The 22,049-nt window shown below is 40.9% G+C and overlaps 1 protein-coding gene across 2 annotated transcripts in view; it reads right to left on the minus strand.

Annotated features, from left to right (window-relative positions):
• The window catches only part of FBXO36 (F-box protein 36), a 96,307-nt gene that overhangs the window by 38,590 nt on the left and 35,668 nt on the right, over window positions 1–22,049 (minus strand). For both annotated transcript variants that reach the window (XM_055300392.1, XM_055300391.1), the window contains exon 2: window positions 896–1,004. In XM_055300392.1, the coding sequence (XP_055156367.1) occupies window positions 896–1,004 (109 nt within the window). The remainder of the gene's footprint in view (window positions 1–895; window positions 1,005–22,049) is intronic.

Raw genomic sequence — 22,049 nt, forward strand, 5'->3', positions numbered from 1 at the left:
TTTTATTTAGAATTTTCATATTGTGAAATCAAAAAGCACAGGGAAACTAGAGAGCAATTTGTCTTTAGCCTACATGCTGATTAAGATTCTTCTTAAAAAAAAATTCTTCTGAAGCAAACCTTGATACTAAAAAGAAATAGTAGGAATTAAAAAAAAATTTATTTGAAAAAGAGAAAGAGAAAGAGAAAGAGAGAACATGAGGGAGGAAGGGTAGAAGGAGGGGGGAGAAGCAGGCTTCCTGCTAAGCAGGGAACCTGACCCTGGATCCTGAGATCACAACCTGAGCCGCAGGCAGACGCCCAACCGACTGAGCCACCCAGGCACCCGAGGAATGGTAGCAATTTTAAATGACTGCCAAAATGCATAAGAGTTCAAGGATTTGATAATTTGATTACATTTTCAAATAACCTTTTATTTTTAACTAGGGGATCCCTGGGTGACTCAGCAGTTTGGCGCCTGCCTTCAGTCCAGTGCGTGATCCTGGAGTCCTGGAATCAAGTCCCATGTCGGGCTTCCTGCATGGAGCCTGCTTCTCCTCTGTCTGTGTTTCTGCCTCTCTCTATATATCTGTGTCTCTCATGAATAAATAAATAAAATCTTTTTAAAAAAATTTATTTTTAACTAAAGGAAACCCATTTTAATGAAATGTTATAGGAAAAAAATATATTTATGCAAATTAAGATTATTAATGGAATTGACATATTAATCTGAAATCTTAAACACTGGAAGATTTTTCCCAAGAGAAATTTTGGGATATGTTAACTATCTTCGGTCTTTAGGTACATAATTACATATCAATATTTCAAACAATGATATGCTGGATATTTCTGAACAAAATCTATCAGTAATTAAAGAGAACTGAGCTAGTAAGTACCTAATGTGCTCCCTTCCTTACCTTGAAGATGGGAGTTCTCTAGGAACGCTCCATGAGAATCTTTTGTTTCTCCGGGCTTTGCTGATCGATACTCACTCCTCAGAGAGATCTTCCACCATCTAAAAATTACCTGTGATTGAATAGAAGGGGATAGGAATTACAACTGATTCCAATATCAACAGTGACAGTTTGGTCTGGGATTTCAAAAAACCACTGCAGTGGGCACATGCGGCTCTGTGTCTAACATCAGCTGTAACTTTGCAATCTGGCATCACTTCAAATTAGAAGTGGGGTCTGTGCATCAGTGAACATCTTCCTTAGAGATTAGGGTCACAAAATCAAAGCGCTGGAAGGGATCTTAAAAATCTGTCAAGTCAATTGATGTTAACATCACGCAGACTCCAATGGCCGGCTGTCTCTTGAGGATCTCTGTGAGTAGACATTCCCTAACTTGGGGAGCCGGCTCCAAAGCAACTGCTCCGTTCTCTGCCTCCCTTCCTGTCTACAGGGCAGACCCAACGAGTGGATACTTTCTTCATAGAGAACGACAGTTCCATGGCCAGGACTGGGGAAAGCACCATTATGCTTTGTCTGATGCATAGAAGTGTCATTACACAGGACGCTTCTTGTAATGGATCTGCCAATGGTCCATTTGGCCTCTAGAAGCAAGTTGGGTTTCTCCCAAGCAAACCTCATTTCCATGGTTATGGGCTGCACGTTAAGTTCTATGTTGATTTCATGACAGTGTCAACTCCTGGCCCTGACAGGAGCCCCGGAGGCTCATCCAAATTTATCTCAGGTTCTTCAACCTGTAATGGAACTGGGTAGTTAAGTGAGATGACAAAGCTTCCACCAAGTTGACAAGCAAACCAGATTCTTTCCACACTTAGATGAGGGCTACGGGGGAGGAGATGGGTAAGGGGACAGTGCAGAGAAACCGGTCACCTTCCTCTCTCACTAGCATCGCCGTGTAAGGTCGCAATTATGGTCAGGAAGGCTCGGCCTAAGGCAAAATTGCTAAGCAGGTGAAACTTGTCATAGATCCTCTCGTTCTTTACTGTTTCCTCTCCCCCATCCTCACCCACTCATTCTTCCCTGGGGTCCTCACAGGTCCTGGGTATGCCTCTGTGGGCCACTGCCCTGGTCCCTACCGGTCCTTTGCCCCTGTCTCAAGGCCCTTCTTGGTGTTGTTCTGGAAGCCCTGTAGCTTTCAACTGCCCAATTGCTCCTCACTTCTTTCTCCCTGTTTGGAGGCCTGGGCTTCAACCAGTTTTCCTCTCCTTGTAGAGCTGCCTCCCTGTGTCCCATCATTCCTGAGGCTCTTCTGCTACCCTTCACCCCTTCCGTGATATCTAAAAGATAACTGAACTCTCAGGGCTCTGGACCGTTTCTACCATCTTACCTAGCATCCCACCCAACAGAAATTACGTTCTTTAAGGGGTTACTGTTCATTTAGGATTTGTGACGATTGCTATAATTGTGGGGAAAAGAATGTAAGTTACAAAGCTCTATAAAGTCTCACAAAATCACAGTAGCTCGTTCCTTTCAGAAAATCACTAACCTGCCACTTTTGAGGTTCCTGAGCAGGCACTTCACCCGAATTCTCTTCTTAAACATCTTTCTACCCCATCTCCAAAGAGGGGAGGGTGTATTAGTCTCTCAGGCTGCCATAAAAAAAGACTAGGGACTTAATGAAAGAATTTATGCCTTCACAGTTCTGGAAGCTGAAAGTTCAAGATCAAGATGTTGGAAAAGTTGGTGTCTCCAAGGCCTCTCTCCTGGGCTGGTAGATGGCCACCTTCTCCCTGGGGCCTCACATGGCCTTTCCTCTGTCCCTGTACATCCCTGGTATCTCTGTTTCTTTTTTTTTAATTTTTTTTCTTTTTAAAGATTTTATTTATTTATTCATGAGAGACACAGAAGGAGAGAGGCAGAGACACAGGCAGGGGGAGAGACAGGCTCCATGCAGGGAGCCCAGTGTGAGACTCGATCCTGGAACTCCAGGATCACACCCTGGGCTGAAGGCAGTCGCTCAACCACTGAGCCAGCCAGGCATCCCAATCTCTGTCTCTTAAAGACACCGGTCACATTGGATTAGGGCCCCATCTTTCTGACCTCATTTAACTTTAATGGCCCATTCAAACATGCTATCACCAAATATAGTCACCCTAGGGATTAGGGCCTCAACATAAGAATTTTAGGGGGACCCAATTTAGTCTCTTGCAGAGCTATCTGTGATAGTACCTGTTAGTGTATCTATCTGACACACAGGGGCATCAGTAGAAATAGCATTAATTCTGGAGAGAGACAGAGCTTTGCTATTTAATCCTTCTATTAGACATCATCGAAATTAACATTAAATATGATAAATATTTCCTTTCTATTGAATGACGATGCCAGGCAATCTGAATCTAATGCTGTGTCCTTTGTACGACATGATCTAGAACTTTTAGAACTAATTGGGAGGTCAGAAACAATTTAGTTCATCCCTTACAACTCATACAGAGGAGCAAAAAGTCTCCAAGAGGTTAAGTTAGGAGTGGGTTGTCCCTCCCTACGATCATACCACCAGGGGGTGTGTTACAATGAAAGCCAGTCTCGGATTGAACCCTGCCACAAGAAAGACACCACCAAGCAGCCACCACAAGAGTCCAAACTACATTTCTGGATGCTCAATGGAGTCCCCTCCTTGACATGCACTTGGGCACTCTGCGGGACAGGAAATTTTCTCTCCGGAGCAAGTGCACCTATATTACATGACATAATCAGCTATCCTTCTCGCCAGATCAAGCAACTAAATCCCTGGTTAAGTGGAGGATTCCTGAGCAAATGGAGTTCTAGATGGGCACTACTCCAGCAATGTTGTTACTGAGCTTAAAAAAAAAAAAAAAAAAAGACAGAGAGATGTATACAATTGTTGAATCACGATATCCCATTCTTGAAACTAATATAACACTGTGTGTTAACTATACCAGAAGGAAAATAAAATAAAATTTTTAAAAAGAGAAACACTTGTACAATCTTACTTGTCTCATATCTTGCACATTACTCATTTTATCAGTGAAAAATTATTTCTGACATTCATTATACTAATTAGTTAACCCTCTGGTACTGATTTAGAAGGCAGTATTTGAAGTGCTTGCAATAATGGCCTCTAGAGGGAGGGTCCTCGGGGCACAGACTCAAGTTAACTTGCACACAGATAAGCATCCTACTGGCTCCTCTGAGGTATTTAAAGTAAATTACTGAGAATATAACACTTGCCTAAGGAAAGATGACTGGCTAGAACCGGAATCCAAGCCTCCTTTCTTCTAACTCATAAACACAGGGTTTGTTCTGAGGCACAAAGCTTTCTTTAAATATGACCTTTATGCTACAGGTCAGCAGATCACCTCAACAGAGCAGACCACAGAAATCTCATATTCAGAATTACTACCCAGCCTTGTCAAGACTCATCTATTCCCCATATACTATACTTATTAAGTTAGAGAATTATTTTCTACCACTTATCGTCTCTCATATTGGTAAAGCTGTGTTTTTGGTTTTTTGTTTGTTTGTTTGTTTTTTAAGTGACAAAGCCTAATATTGATAAGAACAAGGAAAAATAAAAGGCATTAATAATCATTCAGAAGGGCATAAATTGGTTTGGCAATACCCATTAAAAACCTTAAGTTCATTCATACCCCTTGACCCAAACATTCTACCTCTTAAGAATTTATCCTCAGGAATTTTTTAGAGATGTGTGTATAACATTTTTAATGAAGGATAGTTGGAAGAAAGGCAGGCTGGGACAAGGGGCCACGCCCTTAATGGATCCCACCCTTAAAGGGATTTTACACCACCCTGGAAGGAGCTCTCCACCCTTTCCCAAGTGATAGGTAGATGACAAAACCTGTTCGGATGACAGGCGCATGGAGGGTTAATCAGATTAAAACAGCCCACACTAAAGAGCCTATAAAAACCAAAAATAGAAGATCTAAACACCAAATCGGTAACCTGCTCAGGTCCTTTCCCTCTTTGGGAGCTTTGTACTATGGCTCAATAGCCTTTGCTTTGCTGACCACCACTGTTCATCTGGTCTACCTCTTCATTCTAAGCAGCGTGATCAAGAACCGCAGGCAGTAAAGGAGGAGATATCCTGTAACATTTTCATATATTTGTCATAGGTTAATTATGACAGTGAAAAATCAGAACTGACCTGAAGTTTTGATAGTTGGGACTAATTAATAATTATGGCACGTTTAGCTGATGGAATACTTTGTGGCCAATAAAAGAATAGGTGAAAACATAACTTAGAGCAATGTTAATGATCATTTGTGGAAAAGTTCAAATGTGTATACACCACTAACCCAAATACTGAAAGGAAAACACATATGCACAGGGAAGAAGCATCAGTGGGGCAGTAAATACAACTGTTTCACATGACAGATACAGCTTGAAGGAAGCCGAGCTAAGAGACATCTCCCAAATATTTGTGAAGTAGGTAGGTGCTGGGCAGCCCTGGTGGCTTAGTGGTTTAGCGCCACGTTCAGCCCAGGGCGTGATCCTAGAGACCCACGTCAGGCTCCCTGCACTTTCTTTCCTTTCCTTAGCCCTCTTTTCAACTATTCCTCTGACTGTGTCCTGTCACTCAAATTTTAAACTGATACGTTTTGTCTGATGAAGGAGTGATTTGTAAGATGACACGTTTATAGGGACTGTACCAAACACCAACAATTGAGGTTATCTGTAAGAGAAGGTTATATATATGAAACCTCTGGTAACTAAAGGGCAGGAGCAATGAAAGATAAAAGTCAGATATGCAATGAAAGAGAAAAAAATGCTACTTGTTAAAAAGTTTCTTTGATTGAAAATATTTCTGCAATTTTAGGGCACTTGCAAATCATCTTAATATGGATCTTGTTAATATGCAGATTCTTATTTAGTACTCCTGAGAACTGAGTATGCACAAGACCACTTCTCTGTGTCTCTAATAAATGGATAAAATCTCTAAAAAAAAAAAAAAAAGGAAAAAGAAGTAGGTGTTAACTATTCTGGTATTAGCTCATCTTAAGTCATATATTCACATATAGTTATTGTTATGTATTTATCTCTATTTTGAAAACCTTAAAGTCCATAAATACAGTTTTAAACATCATTCTTAGATCTTTTTTAAAGATGTATTTATTTCTTTTGGAGAGAGTGCATGCAGATGCTCACACATTGGCAGGGAGGGGCAAAGGGAAAGAATCTCAAGGAGACTCCCCACTGAGCACAGAGCCCATGCAGGGCTCCATCCCAGGACTCTGAGTCGTGACCTGAGCTGAAATTAAGAGTCAGAGGCTCAACGGACTGAGCCACCCGGGCGCCCCAAACATCTTGTTCTTGTTAACTGTGAATGTTTTGTTAATGGACATGCCTGCAAGGAGAGCTGCAGAGGAGTTTGCACTGTTTTTACAAGACTGTTGAGATTTGACTGGAGCATGGGCTTCGCTGTGCTCTCCCCAGATCTCATGAAGCTCCCAAACACCTGTGAGCCGCTACACGACTCTTTATGAATGAAGAAACTGACCCTCGACGGCTTAGATACCTTGTGTCTTCTCTCCTGTCACTGGGGCATCTGCTGACCTTGCCCGGTCTAGTTCTCATGCATTGCTTCATACTTGGTCCAGGAAGGCTGGGCAGTGAGCCTCGTTAGAGGGTACACACCATTATTTGGTATCTTAGTAGAACATTGGTAGAATTATTTTAAAGTCTTTATTTATATTTAGCATATTTTTAGGTTTCTTATATATTTCCAGTAAATCTTTGTAATGAACTTGGAGATTGAGCTTACTTTTAAAAAGAGAGGTCAAAGGTTTCTCATGAATCCCCTGGCATCTCTTCTTTACCAGTTATGAAGGCAAGATGATGGGGCATTTGTTGTTCACCTGGTGAAGGTCCTAAGTGTTAGGTCCTTTTCCCCATTGGACCAGCAACTCACTAGACAGCCCTTGAGGGGACACTGGGGAAAAAAATGGGCCCTGCTGGGCATCACAGCATCTGAGTATACTTGGACAACGCAAAAACCTGCCCTCACCCCCATGGTTGAGATTGTGCTACTCCCACCACTGCCCCAGCTGAAAAATCCTGCCACTGGGACAAAAAGGCACAGAGTGTGATTAGATGGTCTGGGTTTAAACCCTGTTCTCTGTCATTCACCTTGGGCAAATGTCATCTCTTTTGGTCTCAGTTTCATCTCCAAAATGGAAATAATGAAGATGACCCCTCACTGAGTCTTGGAGGGATGACATGAGATAAATCCAAAGCACCCAGCCCAATGCCAGATATGAAGTGTGCCCCAAAGAGGGAGGTCCTTGCCTCTTTCTTTCTCCTTTCCCTCTTGTTCACCGGCTGCTCAGTCTTTCACATCCATAACAGCCAACTCAGCCCCTAATACCAAATATCCCTTTCCTCATCAACTATTTAACAATACTTGATTCCTGATCACATTCTTTTTTTTAAGATTTTTGAAATTTATTTTTTCACTGGAGACACACAGAGAGAGGGAGAGGCATAGGCCAGAGGGAAAAGCAGGCTCTCTGCAGGAAGCCTGATGCAGGACTCGATCCCAGGACCCCAGGATCACGACCTGAGCTAAAGGCAGACACTCAACCACTGAGCCACCCAGGCGCCCCTCTTGATCACATTCTTGACTGTATTCTTCAAAGGCATTTATTTCAGCTTTTGCTCCTACCTGGTGTTTGACTTTTTAATCATCAATAATCATTAAGAATTGCATGCTTTTTGCTGTATTTCCTCAACTGCATAATTAAGGAGCGTCATCTATCATCTATGCAGTTAAAAAAACAAAGTTGCTCATGAAGTGTTGGAATGACCTGCCAGATACCACACACTCCATGGGGGACTCCAAATGTAAGCGTCTAAGAAATAAGTTTGTAAGTTCGTACACCGTTTCCGCTTTCTCTTGCAGACTACTGTTATTCCATTAGATCAAATTTCTCCCTGCTTTGGAAATCACATGTAAATTAGGGGATTTCACAGACTGGGGTTGAGATACTGTGTCATGGAGAGTTTGTGGAATCAGATCTTTTATTAGGGGAAAAAAAGGATTTTGTTATCTCAACAGCCCACTGAGAAATGGAGAAGTCAGGACTTCAAGGTAAATTCCGCATGTAACTTTACCTTTCTATGTTACTCCAAAGCTCACAGAGCATTGGCTTTCCAAAAGGTAGAAAGATGTTATTTTTTAAATGAATTATGAAGATAATTAATTTATTTCACCTTATTTAAACTAACAATTATGATGGTTTTGGTGCAAATTCACATCATATGTGTTCCTCTCTGTGTCTGTGTTTGGTTCAGTTTGTCTAAACACAGCAAAACTTAGACTTGCAACTATCCAAAGTTTTGCTCTGAGATGGTAGTAATTTTGTACATTAGGAATAAAAGCAGCATCAACTTCATCATCATCATTATTTAGAGAGAGAGGAGACAAAATCTCAAGCAGGCTCCATGCCCAGCGCAGAGCCGGGACTTGAGGCTCGACCTCCCAACCCTGAGATCATGACCTGAGCTGAAATCAAGAGTCAGATGCTTAACTGACTGAGCCACTCCAGTGCCCCAAAAGCAACATTATTGATAATGGAGAAGATGAGTTTGAGGCTAAGAGGAGAATGGAATAAACTGAAATTTATAATAAGAGCTGACTGCATTGAAATATTTCTTCAAGGCAGCCCGGGTGGCTTAGTGGTTTAGCGTCACCTTCAGCCCAGGGCGTGATCCTGCTGGAGACCTGGGATCGAGTCCCACGTCGGGCTCCCTGCATGGAGTCAGACACTTAACTGACTGAGCCACCTAGACGCCCAAATACAATGTTTTTTTAATCACTTATTTTCTATTTATTGAAAGGCTCTTTTATCCTTCATTAGACATGTATTTTATTATGTTATTTTTAGTATTTGTATGACTTCATTAGTTTTATAAATTATATTGACACAATATATGTATTTTGTTAATTTCAATATAATAAATTCACATCGTCCCTGCCTATACCTAAAAAAGGAAAATATAGGGCAGTCTGGGAGGCTCAGTGGTTTAGTGCTGCCTTCAACCCAGTGATCCAGGAGACCCGGGATTGAGTCCCATGTCGGGCTTCCTGCATGGAGCCTGCTTCTCCCTCTACCTGTATCTCTGCCTCTCTCTCTCTCTCTCTCTCTTTAGTGAATAAAAAAATAAAATCTTTAAAAAAATAGAAAATATAAATGGAATGAATAGATGAAGGTATTTCTGAAACTTCCCCAGATTCAGTCTGAATCTTATGGATCACACCGTGGATGCGAGTCTTCAACATTTTACTCAGAATATTATCCTCTGTGACATCAAGAACATGATGATAAAACAGCAAAGTACTGAACTCTTAAGCTGACCTTGGTTGTTTTTTTTAAGATTTTATTTATTTATTTGAGAGAGAGGGTGAGCAAAAGAGCGAGCAGGGGCAGAGGGAGGAGACTCCTCACTGAGCAGAGCCCAGTGTAGGGCTCGATCCCAGGATCCTAGGATCATGACCCGAGCAGAAGGCAGGTGCTTAACTGACTGAGCCACCCAGGTGCCCCAAGCCAAGTTAGCCTCCTTTTAATTTTTACTTTGGGAATGCTGTAAACATCTCAGATTTACCCCTGCCTTCTCATAGATTCTGGGTTTTCTTCCAAGATGCTGCTTTGATGCTTGGCTTGGGCTTCCGAGTTGTTTTCAGTTTCTGAGTATAATGAATAACATTTCCATAAATGTTTGTGTACTGGTTTTTGCCCTCTTTTACTCTTAGGTTGTTAACCACCCTCCATTGGTTAACAATTCTTCATAATGAACTGTCCCTGGTAAAATAGCAGAATGGTTTCTGTCTCCTTAGTGGACCTTGCTTGGGATAACTGATAGGAATCTTTTGCCATTCATTATGTAAGGCACTTGGTAAGATTTTTTTCTGGAATTCCTTTTTTTCCAGATATTGGGTGTCATGAACTAATTTTTTAATTTTTCCCCCTATTTTCCACCTCTTACCTTTGGTTCTTTTTTTCTAGGAGAGTTCCTCAATTTTATCTTCCAACCCTTCTGTTGAGTTTTTCACTTTTCCTATCATATTTTTTTACTTACTAAAAGCTCTTTTTAATTTTCTGAAATTTTTTATTGTGTGCTGTTCTTGTTTCATGGCTATAATACCTCTTCTTATCCTGCTGAAGCTATTACTGAGTGTTTTCTTTTGCCTGTGTGCACCGTCTTTATTTTCTCCAAAATTGTATTTCCTGGATTTTGTTGGTGGTGGTGGCATTGATGATTTGTTTTGGCTTTTCACAAAAGCCTGATAACTCTTAGCTGTCCATGTGCATTTAGGAATGGGTGCTAGGAAGTTGATTGGAAGTTCTGGCATTTAAGCAGGGCTTGTCCAGAGGAGGACTTCATTATAGGGTGATCTGCTGGGGCTCTTCGGTTGGAGGATTCTGAGTATGACTATCTTTTGATCTCTTCACTTGGCCTAGTCTGATTCTCCAAAGAAGAATCTTCTAGCTTTCTGCCTAGAGGGCATGAAACTGGCTGCCTGCAGTATCCTGTGAGCCTTGGGAGACTTAGAGTGAGTCTCCTAAATCAGTATGTGGATTTTCCTTTAATCTCTTGCCATATTCAACACTGAGTCCCTTTGTCCCAGTGACCTGGGGTCCTGAGGCCACAGTATCCCTCCATATCCCTCTAGAGACCAAACTTCCAATCTTCTGGAGTGTGAAGCAAAACTGTTGCTGGTTGTGCAGAGGAAAGGAGGAAATGAAAAAGCTGGTTCTAACCACATCTCAAACAAAATTTTAATCATTCCTAGTGTTTTCAGGTTCTTCTTTACCCTTGCTTTCAAAAGAACCTGTTTCTGCCCATTCCTGAGCTTCCCTACTCTGAGTTTCTGTGGCACAAATCTGATTGCTTCTTGACTTGCTCACCATAGCTTAAATTTCAGCTTTCTTGGGGCTGTTGAGTCAGTTACCAGTAAGTCATCTGCCTTCTAGCATGCAAAATTGTTGCCTTTCCTATTCGCTTTGTCCTTGTGGGTTTATGTTTTAGAAAAATCCTATAATTGTCATTTTAGTGGTGTTGCCAGAGAGATATAATAGTTCTTTAACTAGAAGTTGTACTTTGTGTATTCTTAAGATGTTTAAAATGCCACCATAGAGAATCTGTTATACTATATTTCTCAGTTCAATTTAAATACATACAATAATGTAAATGATTGAGTTGGTAGTCAATATTTAAACTTAGGAGTATCTGTTATCTTTATAATGATTTTGAGATATCTAAAAGAATTTGAGCTATATGTTTACATTTATTTTATTACAGATTTTCATATACTTGGTTTGATTTTGTTAGATTTGTAATTATGCCTCTTTAGATTTTAGAAATGCTTGAGAAAATCCAATACACTAAATTTGTGGTATAGATTGAAACATTTAAGATGATTTAATTAAATTTGTAAATAGAACTTAGATTTAAGAGAATTAAATGTGTTAAATTTATAAGTTCCATAGCTTTGATTAATAATTTCTAAAACAATCTGATTAAGTTTGTAAACAGTGCTTAAAAATTTAAAGGATTATAATTTGTTGACTATAATGGGTTCATTTAAGGTTCATCAAAAGATAATGAAACCGGGACCGCCTGGGTAGCCAAGCGGTTTAGCGCTACCTTTGGCCCAGGGCCTGATCCTGGAGACCCTGGCTCGAGTCCCGAGTTGGGCTCCCTGCATGGAGCTTGCTTCTCCCTCTGCCTGTATCTCTGCCCCTCTCTCTCTCTGTCTGTCATGAATAAATAAATAAAATATTAAAAAAAAAAAAAAGATAATGAAACCGAGTGTTTTGAATTGTCATTCAAAATTACTTGATTGGGAGCACCTGGGTGGCTTAGTGAGTTAAGTGTCTGCCTTGGGCTTGGGCCATGATCCCAGGGTTCTGGGATAGAGGTCCTAGTTGGGCTCTAAAAAGCAGGGGGCCTGCTTTTCTCTCTCATCCCTGCACATGCTCTCTCTGACTATCTCTGCCTCTCTTTCTCAAATAAATAAATAATCTTAAAAAAATTACTTGATTTACAATTGAATTTACTAGGTTTGTACTTGAAAGGTTAAAGAAAAATAGGTTTTTAGGGAACCTGGCTGGCTCAGCTGGAGTGGGCAGTTCTTAATCTCAGAATTCTGAATTCAAGCCCGACATTAGGTGTAGGGATTATAAATAAATAAACTTTAAAGAAAAATAGGAAAAAAAAGAAAAATAGGCTTTTAATTTTTAACTTTAATTGAATAGCAGTGATAAATACAAATAACTATAATAAATTACAATATTTGTATTAAATTATAAACTATTTAAAGTAATTGTAAAATAGTTTCCTAAATGAGATCACAAAGATTGATTTAGGTATTTGGGGACAACTGGGTAGCTATTTGAAAAAAAACTGATTTATCCGTAACACCAAGATAAACTCCAAACAGATCAAAGATCTGTGTAAACTCCAAACACATAAAAAATGAGACCATACACACACTAAAAGGAAAAAATGGTAATTCCTTTATTATCTTTCTCAAAATCCAAAAGTCATAAATTTGAAGATTGATAAATTCAACTATATAAATATAATAAACTTGGAAACATGGTAATTTTTCAAGCAACTTTATTCATAGCAGCTCTGGGTTGAAAACAACCAAATATCCATCAACTGGTAAATAGATAAATACATACAAATGACAAAATATTACTCAGCAATAAAAAGAACTGCTGATACATGCAATCACATGGTTGAATCTCAAAAGAATTATGTTAAAGTGAAAAAAAAAAGAATTATGTTAAAGTGAAAGAAGCTGGATATAAAAGGCTACTGACTGTATAATCCTGTTTAGGATGCCTTGGAAAAGGCAAAACAGAAATGAGGTGAGTGGTACCAAAGGGATGGGTGTGGGACAGGGGGAATGACCACAAAGGGACATGAGAGAAATCTTGGGTTGATAGAAATAGTCTCTCTCTTTACTACGGTGCTGGTATTTAATTTGTCAAAAATTGAGGGTAATTTTTACTATCTTGAAAGCATACCTTGAGAAGCCTGATTTTCTTAGAGTTTATTTTTTTAGTAATCTCTACACCCAACATGAGGCTTGCACTCCCAACCCCAAGATCAAGAGCTGAACGTTCTCCCAATTGAGCCAGCAAGGCATCCCATAATAAGCCTGTTTAAAAAATATATATATCAGAAAAAGTGAAAAGAAAAATGATGAACTGGGAAGAAACATCTGCAATTACAATCATGACAAGAGGCTAATCTCCCCTAAAGAGTTTGTAGAAATACAGAAGAGGCCAAAAAAAATTGATTTTTTTATTTTTTGGTATACCTTTTTTTTTAGGTTTTATTTAAATTCCAGTTCGTTAACATACAGTGTAATATTAGTTTCAGTTGTACAATTTAGTAATTCAACACTTCCATACAATACCTGGTGCTCATCACAAGTGCACTCCCTAATCCCCATCACCTATTTAACCCAAACCCCTCCCACCACCCCATTGGTAACCATCAGCTTGTTCTCTATAGTTATGAGTGTATTTCTTGGTTTGCCTTTCTCTCTTTTTATTTTGCTTCTTAAATTCCACATATGAGTGAAATTATATGGCATTTGTCTTTCTCTGACTTACTTCATTTAGCATAATACATTCTAGCTTTACCCATATCATTGCAAATGGCCAGATTTCATTCACTTTTATGGCTGAGTAATATTCCATTGTATGTGTGTATGTGTACAAATTAATTTTTTAAATAAGCAAAAGAGGGATGCCTGGTTAGCTCAGTGGTTGAATGTCTGCCTTTGGCTCAGGTCGTGATCCTGGGGTCCTGGGATCGAGTTCCACATCAGGCTCCCTGGAGGGAGCCTGCTTCTTTCTGTCTCTGCCTCTCTCTGTGTCTCTCATGAATAAATAAATAAAATCTTAAAAAAAACCTAGGTAAACTAATATAATAAATGCAAAAAATAATACTGTAAAATGTATTATTTTTAAAATAATTTTAAAATACCATGTTCTTCTTAGAAAATGGTACAGGAACCAGGGAATAGTATCATACTGAGCATGATTATGCATGCTTTTTTTATTATTATTGGAGTGTAGTTGACATATAATATTTCATTAGTTTCAGATGCCCAACAGTGTAATTTTATACATTATGCAATACTCACCAACTGTAGCTATCATGTAGACATACATTATTACAATATTATTGACTATATACCCTATATTGTACTTTTTCATCTCTATGATTCATTCATTTTATTACTGGAAATTTGTATCTCTTAATCCCCTTCACCTATTTCACCCATCCCTCTACTTACTCCCCTCTGGCAAGCACTAGTGCTCTCTGAGTTCAAGAGTTTGTTTGTTTTTTAATTATACATCCTTTAGGAGAGCCTGGGTGGCTCAGTTGATTAAGTGTCTGCCTTCAGCTCAAGTCATGATCTCAGGGTCCTGGGGTCGAGCCCCACATAAGTCTCCCTGCTCAGTGGGGAGTCTGCTTCTCCTCCCTTGCTGCTCAAGCTCATACTCTCTCTCACTCTCACTCTCTCAAATAAATAAAATCTTTTTTTAAAAATAAATTATACATGGGCAGCCCTGGTGGCGCAGCCATTTAGCGCCGCCTGCAGCCCAGGGTGTGATCCTGGAGACCCTGGATCGAGTTCCGCGTCAGGCTCTCTGTATGATGCCTGCTTCTCCCTCTGCCTGTGTCTCTGCCTCTCTCTCTCTCTCTCTCTTTCTCAATAAATAAATAAAATCTTTAAAAAAATAAATTATACATGCTTTTAATATCATCCTATTCTCCTGCTGAAATCTTGGAATCAGAATTCCAGATTGTGGTTGATTAGAAGCTGTTATTTTAACTCAGTAAGTCACTGCAGAGGTTGTAGCTTTAGTTTTGCTTCCTCTCCTTGGTTTTGAGGTCCAGAGGTGCAACTTTAAGCAGTATTCTATATAGAAAAACATTCTACTATAATAAAGCAAATTGGAGGTCCTACAGAACTCACAATGACTGTAATTTTCTTCTTATCAAGCATAAAGACCTGGGTGTTTATACCCCAGGCACAATATCACATTAGGAAGATTTTCTGAAAGCAGAACTTGCACAAGATTTTGAACAAAGGAGGATGTGTAAGAAAACTACACACACTAATGATAAGAATCTTTCTAAAAGAAAATGGACAGGGCACCTGGGTGGCTCAGTCAGTCAATTGTTCGACTCTTGATTTCAGCTCAGGTCATGATCTCAGGGTTGTGGGATGGAGTCTGCTTAATATTCTCTCTCTCCCTCTAACCCTCTCCCCCCAAAAAGAAAAAATAATAAATTGTTAAAAACAAAAACAAACAATGAGCAAAATTCCCACATAAGTTCTTATGATTCAGGAGAAAGAGGTGATATAAGCAATAAGAGGATAAAACATATGTAACACTAAAATGGGTAGGACGTCACTGACTATGTTCCTACAATGTGAAGGCACAAAGTCAAAGGTGTCCAAGCAGTTGTTTGGGACCCAGAGGGACATTCCAGTGTTAGGATTTAGTATCAGTGTGACCTTGGGCCAGTCTCATAATCTCTGTCTGCTGCTCATACCAGTCACAACTTCTGGGAGGATTAAAATGAAAGGATACATATAAATGTGCTTAAGCAGAGCACCAGATAGGTTTTTACTTTCCTATTCTATCAAATTATCACTGGAATTTGTTTACATTAAGAGGCCAAAAATACAGATGCGGTTCCCTAGGTTTAGAAACGGCACAGATCCATTCTCCCAGCGCTAGCTGAAGAACTTGATGAAAGCCACAATTTCCTCAGGCTGGAGATGGTGGGCTCCTTCCCAAGTGCAGAAAGACAGTGTGAGTCAGGGCTATGCCAGTCAGTTCTAACACACACTTTGCAGAGGCCTGATCCCAAAACACTAAGTGTGTCTGCCAGATGGGCGTGCTAAAAATCTCAAAAGACTCTATAAACAATAAGATCAAACCAAAAAACCCCCAAAAAACAAAACAAAACAAAAACCCAACTCTAAACACAGATGCAATTGCTTTAAAAAACTTTTTTTGTTGTTGTTGTATTAGTACAATATTATCTTCTGGAACAATGCCCAGGAAAAATAATAGAATCTGGAATCCTCTCTCCAAAACCTTCCCAGATAGGGACAGGAGAAGTAACCAAGCAGGTGAAGGCCCAGGTGTCTATGGCTCCACTTCACAGACCCCATCTCAGATGTCCATGCCTCTAGCTTGCAACCTGCTTCTTCATAAAAGTATTACTTACAACTCAAATTGTGTTTTTGCTTTTGCTTCTGGTAACAAAATAGTAATCTGCTGGTAGGAAATCTGTTTTCAAAAATTTCCCCCAATTTCTCAGGGGTCTAGTTACTTTTTTTTCCAGTGGTTTATTATTATTTTTTTATATAAATTTATTTTTTATTGGTGTTCAATTTGCCAACATATAGAATAACACCCAGTGCTCATCCCATCAAGTGCCCCCCTCAGTGCCTGTCACCCAGTCACCCCCACCCCCGACCCACCTCCCCTTCCACCACCCCTAGTTCGTTTCCCAGAGTCAGGAGTCTCTCATGTTCTGTCTCCCTTTCTGATATTTCCCACTCATTTTCTCTCCTTTCCCCTTTATTCCCTTTCACTATTTTTTATATTCCCCAAATGAATGAGACCATATAATGTTTGTCCTTCTCCGATTGACTCACTTCACTCAGCATAATACCCTCCAGTTCCATCCACGTTGAAGCAAATGGTGGGTATTTGTCGTTTCTAATGGCTGAGGAATATTCCATTGTATACATAAACCACATCTTCCTTATCCATTCATCTTTCGATGGACACCGAGGCTCCTTCCACAGTGTGGCTACTGTGGACCTGGCTGCTAGAAACATCGGGGTGCAGGTGTCCCGGCGTTTCATTGCATCTGCATCTTTGGGGTAAATCCCTAACAGTGCAATTGCTGGGTCATAGGGCAGATCTATTTTTAACTCTTTGAGGAACCTCCACACAGTTTTCCAGAGTGGCTGCACCAGTTCACATTCCCACCAACAGTGTAAGAGGGTTCCCTTTTCTCCGCATCCTCTCCAACATTTGTGGTTTCCTGCCTTGTTAATTTTCCCCATTCTCACTGGTGTGAGGTGGGATCTCATTGTGGTTTTGATTTGTATTTCTCAGGGGTCTAGTTAGAAGTAGCTCTGCCATGTGGCTAATTCCCTGGCAGGGAACGGTAGGCCCCACTGGCGGAGAAACTGAGTTTCTCTCTTGAGGAGGTATTTACTATCAGAAATACGGTGGCCTTTTCTGTTTCTCACCTTTCTCTCAACAGCAGCTGCTAGTTATATCTCCTCTGGTGACTTAGCCATTCTGTGTTACTGCTCCTTCCAATGCATCCTCGGGTAGAGTCCAACCACTCAGGAAGGGGCCACTTCATAGTTTTACTTCCATGCCTCCTTTCAGGCTCTCTGCACGTGTAATGTTTTCCTCTTCCCTATGGTTTCCTTTCTTCCTGTTTGTAGAATGAACACCTGCTTCTGAATACTTTGATCTATTCCCTTCTCAGTGCCTATCTGCTAGTCAAAACATACCCACTACGGAAAATTAAAGATAGTTTCATTATCCAGTATATCAAAATTAGAGGTTCTTTGTCAAAACCTTCCTTGCCTTCTGTTATGCACTGCATTGTGTCCCTCCAAAATGGTGAAGCCCTAACCTAGGGATAGGGTCTTTGAACAGGTAAAGGTTAAACAGAAAAATGAGCTCATAAGAGTGGGTCCTAATCCAAGACGGCTGATGTCCTTAAGAAGAGGAAGAGACAACGGGGATGCACATTTTCAGAGGAAAGACCATGTGAGACCACAGTGAGAAGGTGGCCATCTGCGAGCTCAGGAGAGAGGCCTCAGGAGACACCAAATCTGCCAACACCTTGACCTTGGACTTCTACCTTACAAAACTATGAGAAAATAAATTTCTGTTTTTTTAAGCTACTCAATCTGTGGTTCTTTGTTATGGCAACCCTAGCAGACTAACACAGCTCCCAAAATGATAATGATAAATAATAACATGTTTTCAAGTGCCTACCATGTGCCATGGGCACTGTGCTTTGGACTTAATCCTGTTTAATCTTTACCACAACCCTGGGAGGTTGCATCACTCTACATATTACAGATGAAAACTGGACTCTAGGGATCCCTGGGTGGTTCAGTGGTTTAGTGCCTCCATCAGCCCAGGGCATGATCCTGGAGTCCCAGGATCGAGTCCCACATCAGGCTCCCTGCATGGAGCCTGCTTCTCCCTCTGCCTGTGTTTCTGCTTCTTTCTCTGTGTCTCTCATGAATAAATACATAAAATCTTAAAAAAAAAAAAGAAAAGAAAAATGGACTCTAACTCATTCACTGCTCAGTGGGATTTGAATCCAAGTCTACTTGACCCCAGAGCTTCTAAATCTGTTCAACATGTTGCCTCATCGGAATGATGAAAGGCCTTAACTCTCCCATGTCCATGATATGCAGGGAAGCAGTGGTATTTACAAAGCTAATAGTGTTAATCCTCAAATCATGAAGATTTGGCATTGGATGGGTTTTTCATTTACTTTTGGTGGGGGTGTGGCCGATGCCCTGAGAAGTCATGGCATTTCATTCGCTCCCCATTCCACAAGCACAGGGTATGGTGTGGTTCTAGCAAAATCGACAAAGCCCTCTGCCGATGGAGCTTGCGTTCTATGGGGAGGGGCGGGGGGGACAGAGAGATGGTAAACAAAACAAGGAAATATATTTCATAGTGTGTTAGAAGGTGAGATGAATAAATGCTGTGACGAAAAACTAGGAAAGCCAGACAGAGAGTGCTGAGCACGGGATGGGGGTTCCATATTAAATAGGGTGACTGGAGCAGACGTCATTTGAGCCTTTCCAAAGCCAGATGGTGAGAGGAGCCAGTAAACTGCTTTGCTTTTCACCCAACATGCCCCATGTAACCCTTCCAAACATGCAGGTGGTAAGCAAAAATCCCTTTCTAGCAACCTACGCTAAAGCTGAGTGCTCACAGGAGACAAATGGTACCTGTATTTTATCTCATAACCCCAGGATTACATCTAACAGGCTTTCCTGCTAAATTGCAGATTGTAAGGGAGAATAAAGGGAAAAAGCAATTATGGACACTTTCTTCAAGTGCTTTGATATTCACTCATGCATTTGTTTTCATGTCCCTATGCTTTGTAATAGCCAGCCCCCCCTTGGAAGATCCTGCCTGGAACCCAGTGCATCTTCCCTGTGGAAGATGCTAGCAAACGCAATGAGAAATTGACCTCTGATGATCAGCATCCTGTCTCCTGTCCAGTATCATTTCTCATCATCAATCTAGCAAGTTGTGCACAAGTGCCACGTTTGGATTATACCACCATGCATTTGCACACCTGTGCCCAACGCCTACAGTGTCCTCCCCTGCCTGGGCCTCTGGAAAAAAATTCATTCTTCATGACTTAGTTTGAGTCACTTTCTTTGTGTCATGACAGTCTACAAAAGGTCTCATTTATCTGCTATTCAAATAACTTGCTGGCCAAAGAAATGTTCTCTATTCTCTCTGGAAAACAATTAGCCCTCAATATATGGTCAAACTTCCAAAATGATTTGAATCAAATCTTCAAAGAGCCTGTAGTGATGGTCACATATCCATTTACTTGAGCCAATACATTTATCAATCAAATAAATATTTACACTGTCCCTTGCACTGTATGGAAAGACAGTAGCAATCAAAAATGAGTAAGTCTGGTTTTAGAAGATCGTATCTGTAGAGCCAGAATATGAATACAAAGTAATATAAAACAATTATCTATGTTGGCTTGTAAAATGAATACGTGGCTTTAATTACTTACAATCTATATTGCTTGAACAACGTAGTAAATAGGACGCTCACTTGCTTAACACATGTGAAAAAAATGAAATTTTTTCTTGAAGTTAATATTATTTTATTTTTGAATAAGTAATAAAGACATCTGGTAAAGTGCAGAAGGTAAACAGGGAAAAGCATCTCTCTCCATCCCGAGCCCAAGAGAACATGTTTCCTAAACCTAGTCTCAGTCCCTTTGGCACCTGTCTCCTCTCTACTGAGGCTGAGTCCAAGTTCCCGGGGTTGGAGGTGGAGAGGCCTCTGAGCCAGCAATAAGTGAGATGCCCTCCGTCCCACTGTCCCATTGGTTCTCGTGTTATCATGGCACAGGGAACAGGTAAGGGCCATAGCAGTCTCCTCCTGGTCTCCTTGTGGCAACATTTCCCCCCCAGGGGTGGCCTGCAGAAGGAAGTGCCTGATGACAAAGGTAGGCTGGGAGGCAATCCAAGGCCTGCCCCATAGCACCTTCTCTGGCCGCCTTCTGGGGTGAGAGGCACGTGAGACCTTTCAGCAGGCTTTCCTATTCCCCTGCCTCTCTTATTCCTCACCAGGTGGGGAGGAGGAGGAGGGCAAAGGTCTGCTTAGCTCCTGGAAATTCAATCTACCTGGGAGTCCACTGGGATTTTGACCTTCACCCCCCCAAACCAGCTTGTTTCCCTCTGCAATCTGGGAAGTTTTCTCGGTTTGGGGGGGGGGGGGGGAGGAGCAAACTTGACAGTCTAACTGACGTCTTTGCCAAAAACTTCAGGCGCCCATCCCCCGCCCAGTTTGGGCTTTTGAAATTTAAAATCCCAGGGCCTTGCATCTCAAAGGCTGATTTTGGGGAAACTCCCGGAAGACTAGGCGGGAAGCTGACTTGAGGGAGGAAAGCAGATCTTGAAGGGAAAACAAGATAAGAACATTCAAGAAGTCCCCCATTAAATTTAAGGTTTTGTGTGGCCTACAGTCTGAGGTGACAGTGTGACCTTACAAATGTATAATTCAAAATAAAGTAGTGCCTAGAAATATTTATATTAGGTACAGTAATTAAAATGATTTGATGAGATGTTCTCTTGGGGTGAAAAAAACATTTTCTTCAGAGTTTAAAATGAAACCCTCTTGATTCAGAAAGTTCTCTTTCCCGCGTTACACTAATGACCACAATGCAATAGTCGTCAGTGTAGACGAGGTTCTATTTCCAGGTTTAAGGTTAACAGCTGGCTAAGCATCCCATGGTCCTTTCTGTTTAAGCTAAATCGGAACCAAGCAAAAATCATTTGTAACCATCTGACAAGCAACACAATCTAGGTTTTTCTAAAGTCAGCCCCTGACTTCTGACCTTGGACAGAACCCACCTTATCTCCTTTTATTTTTATTTTTTTATTTTTAAAGATTTTATGTATTTATCCATGAGAGACACAGACAGAGGCAGAGACTCAAGCAGAGGGAGAAGCAAGATCCATGCAGGGAGCCAGACGTGGGATTCGATCCCAGGTCTCCAGGATCACGCCTTGAGCTGAGGGCAGGCGCTAAACCGCGGAGCCACCCAGGCTGCCCCCTTATCTCCTTTTAAAAAGAAAACCACAAGTCCAAAATGGAGTCACTTAGGCCAGGTCAAGCCACGAAACCAGAGCTTCCTACTTAACCTAACTGCAGTTTCAACCTCCCCTGAATGTGGTCTTAATCAGTCAGGCATTTTCTGGTCCGCACAAATGATGTAACCTGTCACATGGGCCTTCTCTACCCTCCTCCCCAAGGGAAGATGAGGTAATCACCAAATAAGACCCCCTGCTCTTCCCCTAAGGGAAGGTGACCTAGCCTGAAATAATCCTTTCTTTTGTTAACTGTCTCACCCCATTTCTGCCAGTAAAATCCATCCATTTTGTATAGCTCCTTGGATCTCCTCTCTACTGGCTAGATGGGATGCTGCTTGATGCATGAATTGATTAATAAAGTCTATTAGGTCTTTAAAATTTACTCGGTTGAATTTGATGTTAACACTCCATACCTCCCCCCTCCTTCCCTCTCCTGCAGGCTCAGCTCTTGACATTTTATTTGGGCCCTGATTTTAATGCAAGGTCCTGGTCCCACAGCTCTCATTCACTCCCCAGGGGCCAGTCCTCAAGCTACATGCTAAGATTCTTTCTTCCTGAGACAAAGTAAAGTAAAATTTCCTCCACTTGGCTGCCGTCCAACACATCTCCTGTTCTGCAGATGAGCCTTTTCCAACTGTAGTCTAGGCATTGTCTCGAATTCCTCAA

The sequence above is a fragment of the Nyctereutes procyonoides genome, unplaced genomic scaffold (assembly GCF_905146905.1).
Source record: "Nyctereutes procyonoides isolate TBG_1078 unplaced genomic scaffold, NYPRO_anot_genome, whole genome shotgun sequence".
Classification (NCBI taxonomy): Eukaryota; Metazoa; Chordata; class Mammalia; order Carnivora; family Canidae; genus Nyctereutes; species Nyctereutes procyonoides.